The sequence below is a fragment of the Henckelia pumila genome, chromosome 2, assembly GCF_033568475.1.
Source record: "Henckelia pumila isolate YLH828 chromosome 2, ASM3356847v2, whole genome shotgun sequence".
In the NCBI taxonomy this organism is placed as follows: Eukaryota; Viridiplantae; Streptophyta; class Magnoliopsida; order Lamiales; family Gesneriaceae; genus Henckelia; species Henckelia pumila.
Genome location: NC_133121.1, coordinates 77,801,842 through 77,816,349, shown reverse-complemented (window position 1 = coordinate 77,816,349; position 14,508 = coordinate 77,801,842). Strand labels below are relative to the sequence as shown.

Genomic DNA, 14,508 nt, shown 5'->3' with positions numbered 1-14,508 from the left:
GAGCACTTGTCGAATCGCCTCTCAACAACAAATCTTGAGAAATATGCTGGAAGCACCCCAAGCAAAACATTCTGACTAACAGTCTTCAAAATTCGTCCACTGACAAACCTGGGACGATCACTGAATCATATTTTCGTAAATTGAATAATTCATTGCTAACACCAAGCAATGCTCAGATCAAAATCCGTCACTGGTAGCCAAAGCAACGTTACCAACATCTACGATCACAAGAGCCAACTAATGATCACTTTCGTGATTCGCAGAATCCAAAAGTCTCGATTCCCGCATTCCTGGAGATCCCTTAGCGACTAAAGAATTTCCTAAATGCACGTGAATCGTTATATCAAAGCATACCATACTTAAAGTACCATTCCCAGTACTTCTTGATTCACTATATCCCATCTGTACCGATTGAAATAATCCGATCAATCAAATCGATATACTGTAGCTCTCTCCATGCCTGACGATATCAACCCTAATCAGACAATCACTGATCAATGAAACTCTCATGGCTCGATCAATATCGATGATCTCACTGCCACACGTCCGCATATCCCAAATACTTGGGATAAAAAGAATCACAGCTGATTCAATCACTCATCTTTGACAGAGTCAGACCACAGTTACAAGTAGTCACTAGCGCTAAACATGCACCAGTCTAGACATACTATCACTGTCTATCTTCATCCAAGATGATCATAAGGACTTGTTCAATCCAAGCCGCAATACAAGTCCGAAAAGATTTCAACTATCGTTGAACATGCTCCTGATAACTATATCTCTTGCTAAGACTGCAACAAATCGAGACTGAGGTTACTTGTCGCGGTGTCCCACCTGAAATCACCACCAAGTGTACACTGGCATAAATCACGCTATCCTCATGCCTCAAATAGTCATGTGCAATCCTTAGCATCGGATATAATATATCACTGAAGGAAACCATTAATGCTGAAAACTACTTATCCCCAAGTCAATGTTCCAGGGAGTTCACAAACTCATCTCCTGGATAACCCTTATCACAAGAGTATCCAAACACCGACTAGATCCACTAGTCTAGCAGTATCCCATAGGCTAGAACTATCTGCTCAGAGTACGCACTTGTCAAGGAAATCCCTCCAAAACTGGTCCTTATGACAAAACTACAAACCAATATCTCTGACGACAGTCAGTCGATATCTAAACCGCTGATACCTAACCAGGCATCCAATCCAATGTCATGCCCCGTCGTGACTGTTACCAAAACTCTAGACTAAGTAGCCTTCCCACCGCCAAATCCTGAAGCAAGAAGGCTTCCAGGCATTCTCCGAAGTACAAAAGACTCCCAGAGTAACACTGACATAGGGTCGCGCTCCATCATGTCTAGTCATGGTCATAGTCCACAACTCTCGGCATATACTCGACTTGGTATCCCGATGAAATCCCATCATCACGAAGTCTCAACCTATGAAGGTCAATCAGACTACTGTCCTAAGGAAACAACTTAGAACAAAAACTCAAAATTCCAAACAAGATCAATATTTTCATGCCCCCAGATGAATCACCTCATCAATGGCACTAACCCAGTCAAACGACTAATTAGGTCAGCCCTAGGAAAATACTTAGACTAACCCCATGTCAATCCGTTACCGCTGGCTTACTCAAAATCCATGAGCTATCCTAGTTGATTACCAATCAACTAATTCCAAGCCAAACTTTATAAAATTACTTGCAATCAATCACGAATTGCTGAATAAGTAACACATGTATCATTACTTTAATTTTGTACAATTTCTTTATTACAATCTCATGTAATATCATTACAGTATTCCGAAAATACAACAACATGTGCATCCAATAACTTGATATGATACAACCAAATTCTGATGATTCATTACAACTGAAATATTGTTTACAAATACATCAATACAATATTTAAAATTGTCGAACTTGTCTTCACTCCTTGAGCATGAAGCTTCCAATCGACACACGCATCGATACAAGAATACTCCCGTCCAAGTCTCTCTGCATGTCCTCCCACGAAGAACTCCGGAGAAATGGCACGTGATAGCTAACCAGCTATGCTCTGCGTCAGTGCATGTCAGTCGACTTCTTCTGCTCACGATCTACCATCAGCGTTCTTCTTGTATCCAAATCATGCTTTTGAACATGAAGTTTTCCGTATGCCTACCAAAAGCATCGATACAAGCATACCGGCAAAACCATGTTCTGCACGAGTTTACAGACCTTACGCTAGAAACCTGTCATGCTTAAGGCACTCAAGGTATCTCCTGTGAAGGTCTATCTGACAATCTCTCCAGCTACGAGTTGAGAATCTTCAAGGACTGGAACCACATGGATTACTAAACACCATTCGTTCCAAAAAGCCCTCAGAGGTATCTGACGCGATATACTCGATCTTCTCTTCCAATATTCTCCGACTGGAATCCATATGTTCTTCGATCAGCATCCCAATGCATCGAATGATGAACCTTACACAGCAGTCAATCTATCTATTGATATGCTACTACTGGTGTTCTCATCGCTGTTGCATTCCTTATAGTAAAAACTCCAGCCGCAAACCTTGGCAATGAACAACCAAATCTTCTTTCGCTAGGCCTCAATTAATCCTACAAGGATAATCAAGAAGTCTTATGATCAATTTCCTAAGTCCCTTGCATGCAGCTCTGATACCAATAAATATAGCGACCCGACCCGGATCCACTACCTAATCAGAGTTAAGAGCATAATTAAGCATGCATTAAATAAAATCGCTGCGAAAGACTAAATACAAGCAGACCGGCAGAATACAACCGGCTAACAAACTCGATTTATACAACTCAATCGAATAACATAAAAACCTACAGCTAAATACTGCTGTCTTCAAGGTCACTGGCTCCTCCAAGCTCCTGGTGCTCAATCCTGCACCTACACCTGCTCCGTCGAATAGGGTATCCAGATACACAGAAAATACTGGACGTGAGCTCTAAGCTCAATACGAAAGCACGGATAAACATACAATATGATGCATGCAAATGACAGGGTATCCATATCTGGGATAACTGTATACGAACTGCTCAGACTGGTGCCTGGGATATAAGCTCGTCACATCGGGGTAGCTAACCACTGTGCGCGACCACTCATTCCCGAATCACGGATGCGGACCACGGAGTCCTTCAGGTATCAGTACCTAGGGGTACTCGATATCAAACGTCCTAACAGGGCTGAGCAACCATAACTGGCTCATCTCGAAAGATATACAGATGTACAGGCACAAGATGATATGCACATGCCGCATAACAATAATAACATGCAAACACATAAATGCAACATATAAGCATGCATATCCGCTGGCAATCTCAGTCAGTACTTACGTACCTTTCTAAGGCAGTCCTAATAGTCCCACTCTAGGTTCCAAGCCTATCATCAAGTCTACAATGCAATTACCTATGTATCATTCAATAAGCTCTAAAAGCCTTAACTAAGCTATTGCATACTCCTAATTAATTTAAGGAGACCATAGCTATACCTGCGTCCGTCGCCAGCCCACTAATGGCGACTATCCCGCAACTAGGGCATTCCCCTGCTGCGAATCCACAGCCTCGAACACGGCTCTACAACACGAGCGCTGCTCTGCTACTATGTCAGACACTGTCTGACTATACTAAAACAAATATCCTACTCCAAATCTAAAATAAGAGTACCCAAAGCCCTAAAATAGAGCCACGAGGGCGAAGGAGAGAATTCGGAATTGGCAAGAAATGAATGCCTCGGACCTTATATTTATAGGCATCGATCGGAACCTCCGATCCTCGATCGGAACGTCCGATCCTGCCATCGGAGCTTCCGAACATCCTTATTTGCCACGTGTCAAAATCTCACTGGTTGACTTCGGATAGGGGTGATCGGAGCTTCCGATCAACCACACGTCATGGATGACGTAATTCGATCGGAGCTTCCGATCGTTCATCGGAGCATCCGATCACCTTCGGAGCATCCGATCCTAACTTCGGAGCTTCCGATCTGTCTGACCTTCCGGACCATTTCTGATCATTTTGGGTTTATTTCCGGGCTCCGTTAATCCATTTAGAATTCTCCTTAATCATGTTTTACTAAATCTAACATGATCACACGATAATTACTCATTATCGTTAATTCTGGATATGGGCCTCTACAATTGAGGGTCGGGCACCACTGCACCAAGGCGCTATCGGAGCTGTAGTAGAGTTGTTCTGGAGTTGTGGTATTCGATAGGAAAGGGGCAGAAGACAGATACAGATATAAGTCTGAACTCCTAATAACTATTGGAAGTAGTCATTATATTTGTTAAGGCTTTTAAGGCTATTATAGTGATATGGTAATCACTTGAATGTAGGCTTGGACCATACACCCTGAGTACACTCGACCTGTCAGCTATCTAGTAGAGTAAGTATTGACTGAGAGATATCAATGAGTATGAATACTTATATGTTGCATTTATGTGTCATTATACATATTTTACTATTTTATAGTGCATATATCATTTTGAACATGTATCTCCTTCGAGATAGCTGTTCTAGTAGGGTTGCTCAACACTATCCTCTTGATATGATCATACACCAGGAGTTATCATGATGACGGAGTTTGAGGCTACGATGATCTGGACGAGTGTGTGAGATACCCAATAGATTGGACCTCAGATGGTAACATTCCACTCATGACACCTAATTTGAGCAAGATTGATCTAGTTGACCTAGTTCAGTCAAATCACTTGAATATATCATATCAGTTTATATAATCATATTTATGTAATGGACGTTAGTCGCTCGTATCCTTGGTTTACTTTAACACCCCATTCGAGCAAGTCTCGGGTTGGATGAAATAGGAGGCTCGGGGCAGTTTAGGAGTGGTTTCAGCTACCGTTCTTGGAGGTTTTCTGGTTTGCTTCAGTTGTATATGAGGATTTAGATAAAGTATTTTGATTTGATTGTATAAGCAGTTATTTCCGTTTGGTTTACCGGTTGTATTCTGTCGGATAATTTATTTGATTTACTACTTATTTTAAGTTTCTGCAAGTTATTTCTCTGATTAAATTTATTACTATAAGTTAATCGCATGCTGAAGTTTTAGCTAGTACGTGATCCAAGTCGGATCTCTGCACGATGAACTATCTATGTTAAAGTATCATAATAATTGGATTAATTTAGGTAGTTTTTGGAAATAATTTAAAGAAAACTACTTTTATAATCATTTTATTAAAACATAATTTTTTAATTTATAAAATCATCACAAAAATAATGGGATACCTAAAATTTTAAAATAAGAAATTTTTTAGCTGAAGAGGAGTTTGTAACCATTGAGTTTTGAATTCGTGACATCGTCTCGATCTTGGTGTCAGATGAGCCAAAAACCATTATCTTTTTTTAAATTATATTATTACTAACTTCCAAGTTTTTCCTCCTAGCCGTCAAGGGAAGAGTCATTCAAAATTTGTTTTAATTCAAAAAAATCATAACTTTGGACAAAAATAAAAAAATAAAATTGTATCGAACTAACTGAACCGAAACTAAATTTTTTTATTTTGGATACAAATGTTAAAATCATAATTTTTATATTTGATTTTTAGATTATAGATGTCAAAAACTGACTAATCGAAAAAGTTGTCAATATCTTTATTGTATTTATAATTTTGTTAAATTAAATAAATTAAATTATATATTTTGTTAAATTATATTAGTGAAGTGTAGGGATGTAAACGAGCCAAGCCGAGCCGAGCTTTTGAATGTTCAAGCTCGGTTCATTTATAAACGAGCCGAACCCGAGCTTATTTAACGAATATATTCATGGCTCACGAGCTTATTCGCGTTTTTATCGAGCCTAAACGAGCTTAATATATTTGAACTATAAATTTAAATATTTATTAAATTAATTAAAAACTAAAATATATATTTTAAAAAAATATAATATTATTATTAAAATTTGTAATTTTATTCTAATAAATTAATTTTTATAGATTTTTCAATATTTTTCATAAGTAAAGTGTAAATTTATAAATTAAATATCAATACTATTATTTTTTTCGTTAACGAGCCTGTTAACGAGCATGTTCACGAGCTAACGAGCCAAATATTGTAAAGCTCGAGTTTGGTTCGTTTGCCTTAACAAGTCTTATTAAACGAGAGCATATATTTGAAAAAAATATAATATTATTATTAAAATTTATAATTTTATTCTAATAAATTAATTTTTATAGATTTTTCAATATTTTTCATAAGTAAAGTGTAAATTTATAAATTAAATATCAATACTATTATTTTTTCATTAACGAGCCTGTTAACGAGCATGTTCACGAGCTAACGAGCCAAATATTATAAAGCTCGAGCTTGGTTCATTTGCCTTTAACAAGTCTTATTAAACGAAAGCTTTAGACGTTAGACGAGACGAGACGTGCCAATTTTTTTAAAATTTTTGGTTGGATCAGCCTTTCACTTCATTTAACTTCAGTGAACCGTATTCCATCGCCTCCGCCATAGCTAGGGTTTCCTGCAAAATGACGCGCCGTAGAAGAGATGGTGATGATGATGATTATAAGTACATGCAACTTATTGACGCATCGTCTTCTATTAACCAGCGAGTGAATCTCATTGGCATTGTCATCGAGACTACTCTCCCCAAGTCTACTAAAGGCACTGGTAAATTGAATTTCTCCTTGTTTTCTCCTTTTCGAAGGTAAAAATATGGTAACCCCTTCTGAAAATTGTTTCTTTCCTTCTTTCTTTTGGTGGGCTTGTTCAAGATTTATTTTGCTCGGTGAAGATCGTTGATGAAACGCAGCCAGGTCCTCTTTCCGTATTGTTTTTTGCCGAAACTGTCGAGAAGCTTCCTCGTGTGGCGTCGAATGGTGATATAATGATGCTTTCTCGAGTTACGGTAAATGGATTGCGCCTCCCTTTTTTTTTTTGCAAGCTTAGATTTTGTTTTTTCAGTTGCATTTGGAAAATGTTTTGGTGATTATTTTATTTTTGTCCAGATAAGTACTCGGGGTTCTGAGGTTTATGCTATGTATAACAAGAAATTTTCTTCCTTTGCTTTATATGAAGGGAGAGATTTTGGTGAGAGAGAATTTGCGCATTATCAATCTTCACGAAATTTTTCATTCAGAGAACAAGACAAAAGACTTATCACGGGGATGAGGAAATGGTTGATGCGTACTAAAATTGAAGGTACTATTTTCTCTATACATGATGCTGTCTTCTGTTTGAATTATTTACCATTCTTTTTCAGTGTTTTGTAAGTATATGAAAAGTTTTACCATTTTTATGTTTGTTTCTCTCACCTGCGGAACAAACATGTCTCTCCGTCGGGCGGGCGGGCATGAGTTTGAGTTGCTTTCTAATTGAACAATCAAAATGACTTTATGTATCCTATATGATCCAACACCTCCGAAAGTTATGCTTCGTGAAACATTTGGAAATTGGAATTTAACTTAACCTTACAGTCTTTGTTGCCTTTTTCTGTTACATAAATGTGTTTTTGTAATGTGAATGCTAGGCTTGAATGATTTTAATGTGTTGAGGGAGATCAAGAAAGGTGAGCGCGTCAATCTGCTTTGCAAGGTATTTGGCACCGCAAGCTACTAACTTATGCTTCACCGATAAGGCTAACTTTAATAAATCTTTGCTTCTCGTGGAAGAAGTACTGATACCATGTTTCGGCTTTTTTCTCCTCTACTAGATTATACATATCTACAAAGTCAAGAAAGATAAGTGGATGTTCTTTCTTTGGGATGGGACAGACGCACCACCTGCTTGTATTGAAGCCAAGTTAGTGTTTTCTTATTTATCAGCAGTACCTCTAAAAGTATATAAATTCAGAACAAAAGAGGAACCATGGTTTCTTATTACCATGTAACACTCTCTTTTATATATTTGAACATTCATTATTCGGTATGTGAAACCAGCAAACAACATTGTGATATTTCTGTTATTTGGGAGTTGTTGACCTTGAATTTCATAACCTGTTCACAGTTTTCCACATTGAGGATAAGTTGTTAGTACTATGATGTGCACATGGTTGTCAACCAATGAAATGAATATAAGTCCTGGTGGTGTTTTCACATAGACTTATTTTTTAGGTACTAAAATTGTTATTAAGCGTCTAAGTTAAACATCTGAAACTGAGTGACAATTTATTTTACTCTTTACTATAATCGATTTTTTATATGATATTATTTAGGCATTCTCAACTACCTTCTCTCAGTGCAGACTAAGAAACAGATTATGTTGATTATCTGTTATGGACCTAGGTTTTAAGGGGTTAGTGGGCCGAATCGGGAGAGGCCCATGTGAGGGAAAGATATAAAATGTATTGAGTGTGGCGATAGTTGGGCATTCAGTTTCTTAATTTCTTGTGGGTTTTACTAGCTTTTAGCTAGGAGGTTTTACAGAGAGAAGTCACTGGGTTATTATCTTCTTATATTCAATATGTTCTATATAAATCCAGTATAAATTGTTCTTAATCTGTTTTTGGGATTCTTAATTCCCTACAATTGTTGAGAAACCTAACATTATCCACATAATATAAATTTAATACCAAACAATGAATTAAAGCAACTAGACAAACATCAATTAATTATTAATTAAAGAATTTGAATGAATTTTAACACAAGGGGCCTGTTTATTGCCTTAATTAGTTAGTATAAAGAAAAATTTGCGTCTTGCTAAAAATAGGTACAATGTTCATCTTCATACACATGAAACTACAATTAAAAGAATGGAAAAATAAAAGTTTCTTTGTACATGACTTTGAATTCCATGCATACCCAGATTCTGAGAAATGTGTTTTAGATAGAAGTCCTTTCTGTTCATTAGTTGCCCCCACAAAAAAAAAAAAAATCACCACCAACCCAAATCCTAACGGTGATTTGCTACTGCAGGCTTGAAGATGAGATGGAAAATCCACTTCCTCTACACTTGGAACCCTCTCCTTTATCTAGAGATATTTTATGTACATTTCCAACTGTTGGAACTGTCATGAGGATGATCATTGATCAAAGCTACAAGATCAGCATCAATTCTATTCGCACAAATATATGGGTGAAATTTGTCAATATAAAATGTGAAGTTGTTGCAGGGTTGTGGCAAGGTGTACTGATGCCTTTTTCTTCGCTTTGCATTTTGTCTGATGATGATGATCGTGTATTAGATTGCCAAAGGTCTTTTTTACTCAAAGTTTATTAAATTAATTTATTAATGTGGTATATGCATCCGAATATCTGTTTGATAACATATCAATGATAATTATGTTTTTTAGGACATATAATGAACGTGTTCCATCAAAATGGGGCCGTATGCCGTTTACAAGCTTTCCTTGGCCTTCACACATGACAGGTTTTATTTGGTTAGAGATGGGCCCTCTCCATTTAGATTTTCAATGACAATGACATGGTTTATTTTGTCCTCTTTGTTTCTACATTCAGAGACCGATCATCCTGATGTGCCTTTTGTGACTTTGATGAATGTCCTTACTCATGCAGAGGTTAGTGGATTCTTACTTTGGTCATACCTAAGTAAAATTGTGTTAAGCAGACCAATAACTGACCGGTGTCACCTTTCATGCTTCCAACTTCCAAGTTCCAAAAGAAGAGATCACAGATACATTTTGATCCACTCAATAATAGGAGATCCACTTAAAAATAGGAACTCTAAACTTTCTAGTGGAATCAACTTTGCTTTGAGTTTGTTTCTTGAAAGATGTTTGAATCTCTTATAAATGAAACCCCGACCAGAGAAGCAAATGCACTTCCAAATATCACAATAGTTCAGATATACTTTATCCTTGTAGGTTCCAATCACGAGCCTCTTCATTGCAGGTGACATGTAAATATAGATGTGTAGTTCGGGTGGTTGCAATATTCCCATGGAGAGCTGATGACTTCCACTCCCCTTGTGGTATTTATCGGATTAGGTTGACACTGGAAGACCCTACTGCAAGAATCCATGCTTTTCTTTATGCAGAGGATGGGGTAAGAACTCATAAGGATTTTATATCAATACTCTGTCCATTAATAATGGCTTGATTTACACCAAATCATCTAAGTATATTCCTTTTGGAACTACTCCCATGTCATCTCTAATTTGCAGATTAAATTCTTTGGAAATGATTTATCTGTCGATATATTAACAAGGAAGCGGAATTTGTTGCTTGGAATTGGTGAAGGAGACGAGTGTGAACATACTCTGGAAAATGTCTCCAGAAATCCGCCGTGGGTAGAGTGTTGCTTGAAATCATATTATCTTGACAGAAATGATGGCTGGGGGAGTAGGAACTATCGGATATTTGGCACAGCATTTGTTGGCTGAGCAACCAGCATCTTTCTCGTCTCGTTGGATTCATGCTGTGTTTGTTCGTGATAGATGTATTGTGCTCAACTATTTAAGTATTTATGAATTTGCTTTTATAGGTTTTCTTGAATGATTTATTATATGAAGACAGCCAAATTCAAAGGTCTCTGACAATGATCCGAATATTTGGTTAATATCTTATTTGATCGTTCAATGTTCTTTTTTTAAAACTATTGTACAGCAAGAAGGTGGGCACGAGGATATTCATTATCCTAACAATATATATAGGGCTCGTTTAGTACGTGTGATGGGATAACGAAGAGATTGATAATTTGGTGGATTATAAATGGATAATTTAAATATGATGTAGTTATGTATTGTTTGGTGTGAATGATTAATTTATGCATGTTTGTATATATTTTGTTTGGTGCAAATGATAAACTTATAGATAGATATTGTTCAATCGCAAAGTACCTAAAATGCCCTTACTACCACGGTAAGCACTTCTCAAATCTATTTTTAATTCTTTACCAAAACCAACATCCTTCCTCTTCATTTTTCCCCTTCATCTCGTGCCTTTTCAATGGAGAAAACGAAATAGCTTGTAGGTTGGATTTGACGCGTCTTCGACGAACTTTGAAGGGTAAGGAATTCCATTTATTACCTTCTGTATAGATATCAATTATTTCCTACTCTGATTTGATGCGCCTTTGGTGATTTTGCACATCGCCAGATTTTTTTTTAAAAATGTTTGGAATGTCTGTGAATTCGACATTTATAGATGTTGAAGGTAAATTGCAAATTAAAGTTGAACACATATTCTTCAGTTCGTGTTAATTTTGTAGGTAGAATTACTTTTTGAATGATTATTTGTCAATTTCCACCGGTAATTGATACTGGAAACACAAGGCACACACCCCCATATATGAGTTTGAGGTCATTTTTACAGTATACAAGCAATTCTTGGTTGAAGGCCAACACTTGTAATTTGACAGTATGGTTGTTTCAAGTGATCTTCTCTATCAATAATTCTGTCTCTTCACCCTATATCATACTATGTTCAGATGTCAACTTCTTCAAAAAATGCACTACATTTTAGATTGTTTAAAATATATATGTATACAGATCCAATTCTTTTAACCAACCTTTGATTAAATAAAATAACTTGCAACTTGTAGTGACTTTGTGAAGAATCTGAAAGCCACCATCACCAAAATGACTCTTTTGTGTATTCATGTGCATTTTACATATAAGTTATTTTATAATTTTCATTTCTGCAGGTATTAAAATTCTCAGAATAGTCAAAATCAAATAGTGAGTAAACTCCAGCGTCGATTTGAAATGGTGATTTTTTCAATTTGCACTTGGTACCATATTTCAGTACAAAATTGTATTGTGTGTGCTTAATTTTGTCATAATCCTCCCGTGACAGGGCAAGACATATGTTGTGTTCAAAGGACGGAACCCCGGAATTTATAGTACATGGGAGGAAGCAGAGTTGGAGGTTACTGGTTTTTCACGCAATGCGCACAAGTCTTATCCTACTAGAGATGAAACATTGAAGGCTTATACTAAGTACAACGAGAAGAGCCAACCATTCCATGCTCCTTCTGCACCCATCCACAATGCATCCAGTTCAACGGCAAATTCGAGTGCAAGTAATCCGTCTGAATCTATGAACTTAGGCCAACTTATAGAAGCACAGATTCAGTTGATGAACGAGCAGCGCCAACTTTCGTTAAGGGTTGCGGAGATAAATGAGGCAATCGAGAAAAAGTTGCGTTTGTTTAAATTGCGCTAGGATGCAAATTAGCTTTGCGTGGACTGTTTTCATGTTGTTTGGTTGCTGAAAACAAAACCAATAGTATTGTCATTAGTGTTTTGGGTGCTGAGCTTCATTCAGTTTTATGTATGGTTAATCTCCACTAGTTGATGAACTTGTAATTTTGTGCTTCATGTTAACAAGTTTGTACGAGTAATAAGAGATTGATTTTGTTATGATAATATAAAACTACTGTATTCTCAATGTCCAAGATAAATGGTGAACCAGTTGAATGTCCATTGCGTAGATATCAATATTGAGTTTACAAAAGTGCAGAACATGATAGAAAGAAGTGATGCACAACCACCTACTTGCATAGTTTATTTATATTATATTGAACTGCAGGCCAAGTCTAGTTATAATAACCATTAACCAATTAACAAACATCTCAGTGGTTTAGCAAATAATTTATCTCCTCATTTGTATTAAGAATCATATACTTCCGGCACTTCAAATCCCCCATTTATGAAACTAGATGTTGTCTTCCAGTAACACAGACTACCACACCAAAACACCAAATAAAGCAGATTCAACATCAAAACTAAACACGTTTGAAAATTTTGAACATATCTATTCTGTTCAAACTATCTTACATTATGTACATGATCAATTTTTATAGTTGCTAAAATGTCTTAAAAATACATACACCCTGATCAAACGAAGCCAATCCAGTTTTTAAATCCAGAAGTTCCAATAAGCAATTTGTGTATTATATTAACCAAAGCCTTGGGAAAATACACATGGACTTGACCGAAGTGATTCATAACCACTGATATTAATTCATCTTCATTTAATAAATTTTACAGCACTTGTCATTCAATAGTTAAGTTTGGTTGTTGGATTTCCTATTTAATACCCATCAAAGGCTTACCACACACATATAAAATAATGCTTCCAGCACATGCATTTTCAAGAGCCACCGATATCCCCTCCAACCGAAGCATACTAAACTTTGTCATATATTTACCAATACACAACATGTCTGTTAGGCCATAGCTCTTCTGTCTTCTAATACATGGCCACTCAACAATGTAAAGAATGATGGAACCAATTGAAATCATTTCTCTTGTCAAGCGATTCGTCAGATCGCCTGAAGATGAAGAAGATGATGAAGAATTTCAACATTGATGAAGACGTCGAAGTTGTGCATCTATCTTCGGACGATGAAGCCGAGCGAGTTATACATGACTCTGAATCTTGGAAGTGGAGTCAACAGACAACTCCCACCAACACTTCCTTCCGAACCATCATTTATCGAGAGAGACAGTGCAAGAGCAGATGATAAATCACAGAAGCATCGAAGATAATGCTAGCCAGCCATGAATACTTTCGTTATAGTCATTGAAGATAGCAACTCTGAATCACTTAGAAGTGTACAGCTCCATATCCTCGTCCTCACTTATCTGAAGTGATCTGTCAATGAGAGTAAATTAGCAGTATGTAAATAATATTATCGTCTGTGTGCACCTCGTATTTTTGCCCAACCATTTTTCCAACCAAGGTTTTCTTAGCCCTGTCTCTTTGGCCGCCATAGTTAGTGTTAAATTGCGGGCACATGGATAATACACAGTGTCTAAACTAAGTGACGAGGTCCATCATGATGCAAGAAAATTTTGAAGAAGAATTTTCAGTGTTAACTGTTGTGTAATGTCTATAACCCGCACATGTGTTTGCCGAATAAACCTTTTGAAATGCCTCATTTTAGTACGGCTCTGCATGTATTGGAAAGCAATGTATTTGCTTATGTTTTGAAAGTTTTATAAAACTGCACTCGTTCTTGACCATTTCAAAGCATGACTTAAGTGTTCCAATATGCTGATACTAATGTGTATTTGGTAATATAAAGGTTTATAAACCGCTTTCTTGTAACAAAAGGTTGCGTGCAAAGTTATAAAACATGACTGGTATGTTTGATTTCTGGGGAAACATTCTACTTATTTTTAAGTGCAGCTCTATTCTGTTCATTTATTAATGTTTACGCAAAATTATTGATCATAAATAAGTACTTGCTTAGGCATAATGGCACAAGTACAAGTGCGAACAATATCGTAGAAATTTCAGGATTACTCTAACAAACCTCACCAAAAGGTTGAGGTTTGACAACCTATGGAGTTGTTTGCTAGTACGCATAAATGCATACTATTTATAATTCATGATATTTATGATTAGCGCAGACTTGGCTATGTATTGCAATATATTTCCATTAATTTAACAAAAAACAAGATTCTTTTCCACTGAAGTAAGTATCAACTTAACTTAGCATGTACTCTGTAGTTAAAAGGCAAATCAAGAATCGGTCCTAGTAATGAAATTGATTTAGGGGCCAGTAGCAAATTTTAACATACACAATTAACTGGCAGAGATTATTGAAAAACTACAAAGCAAACA

General features: G+C 36.6%; 1 protein-coding gene across 1 annotated transcript; it reads left to right on the top strand.

The window, feature by feature from the left end:
- The first annotated feature begins 6,407 nt into the window (after positions 1–6,407).
- Positions 6,408–10,604, top strand: LOC140882508 (protection of telomeres protein 1b-like). The gene is made up of 10 exons (XM_073288561.1): positions 6,408–6,647; positions 6,752–6,885; positions 6,986–7,178; positions 7,507–7,571; positions 7,690–7,778; positions 8,891–9,169; positions 9,268–9,344; positions 9,434–9,492; positions 9,827–9,979; positions 10,098–10,604. The coding sequence occupies exons 1-10, from the start codon at positions 6,506–6,508 to the stop codon at positions 10,314–10,316; spliced, it is 1,410 nt and encodes a 469-aa protein (XP_073144662.1). The 5' UTR covers positions 6,408–6,505; the 3' UTR covers positions 10,317–10,604.
- Positions 10,605–14,508: the final 3,904 nt, after the last annotated feature.

Coding starts and splice junctions, on each gene's coding strand:
- LOC140882508 (XM_073288561.1), top strand. CDS start 6,506: ATGACGCGCCGTAGAAGAGATGGTGATGATGATGATTATAAGTACATG. Junction 6,886..6,985: donor TGATGCTTTCTCGAGTTACG/GTAAATGGATTG, acceptor ATTTTTGTCCAG/ATAAGTACTCGGGGTTCTGA. Junction 9,170..9,267: donor CGTGTATTAGATTGCCAAAG/GTCTTTTTTACT, acceptor TATGTTTTTTAG/GACATATAATGAACGTGTTC.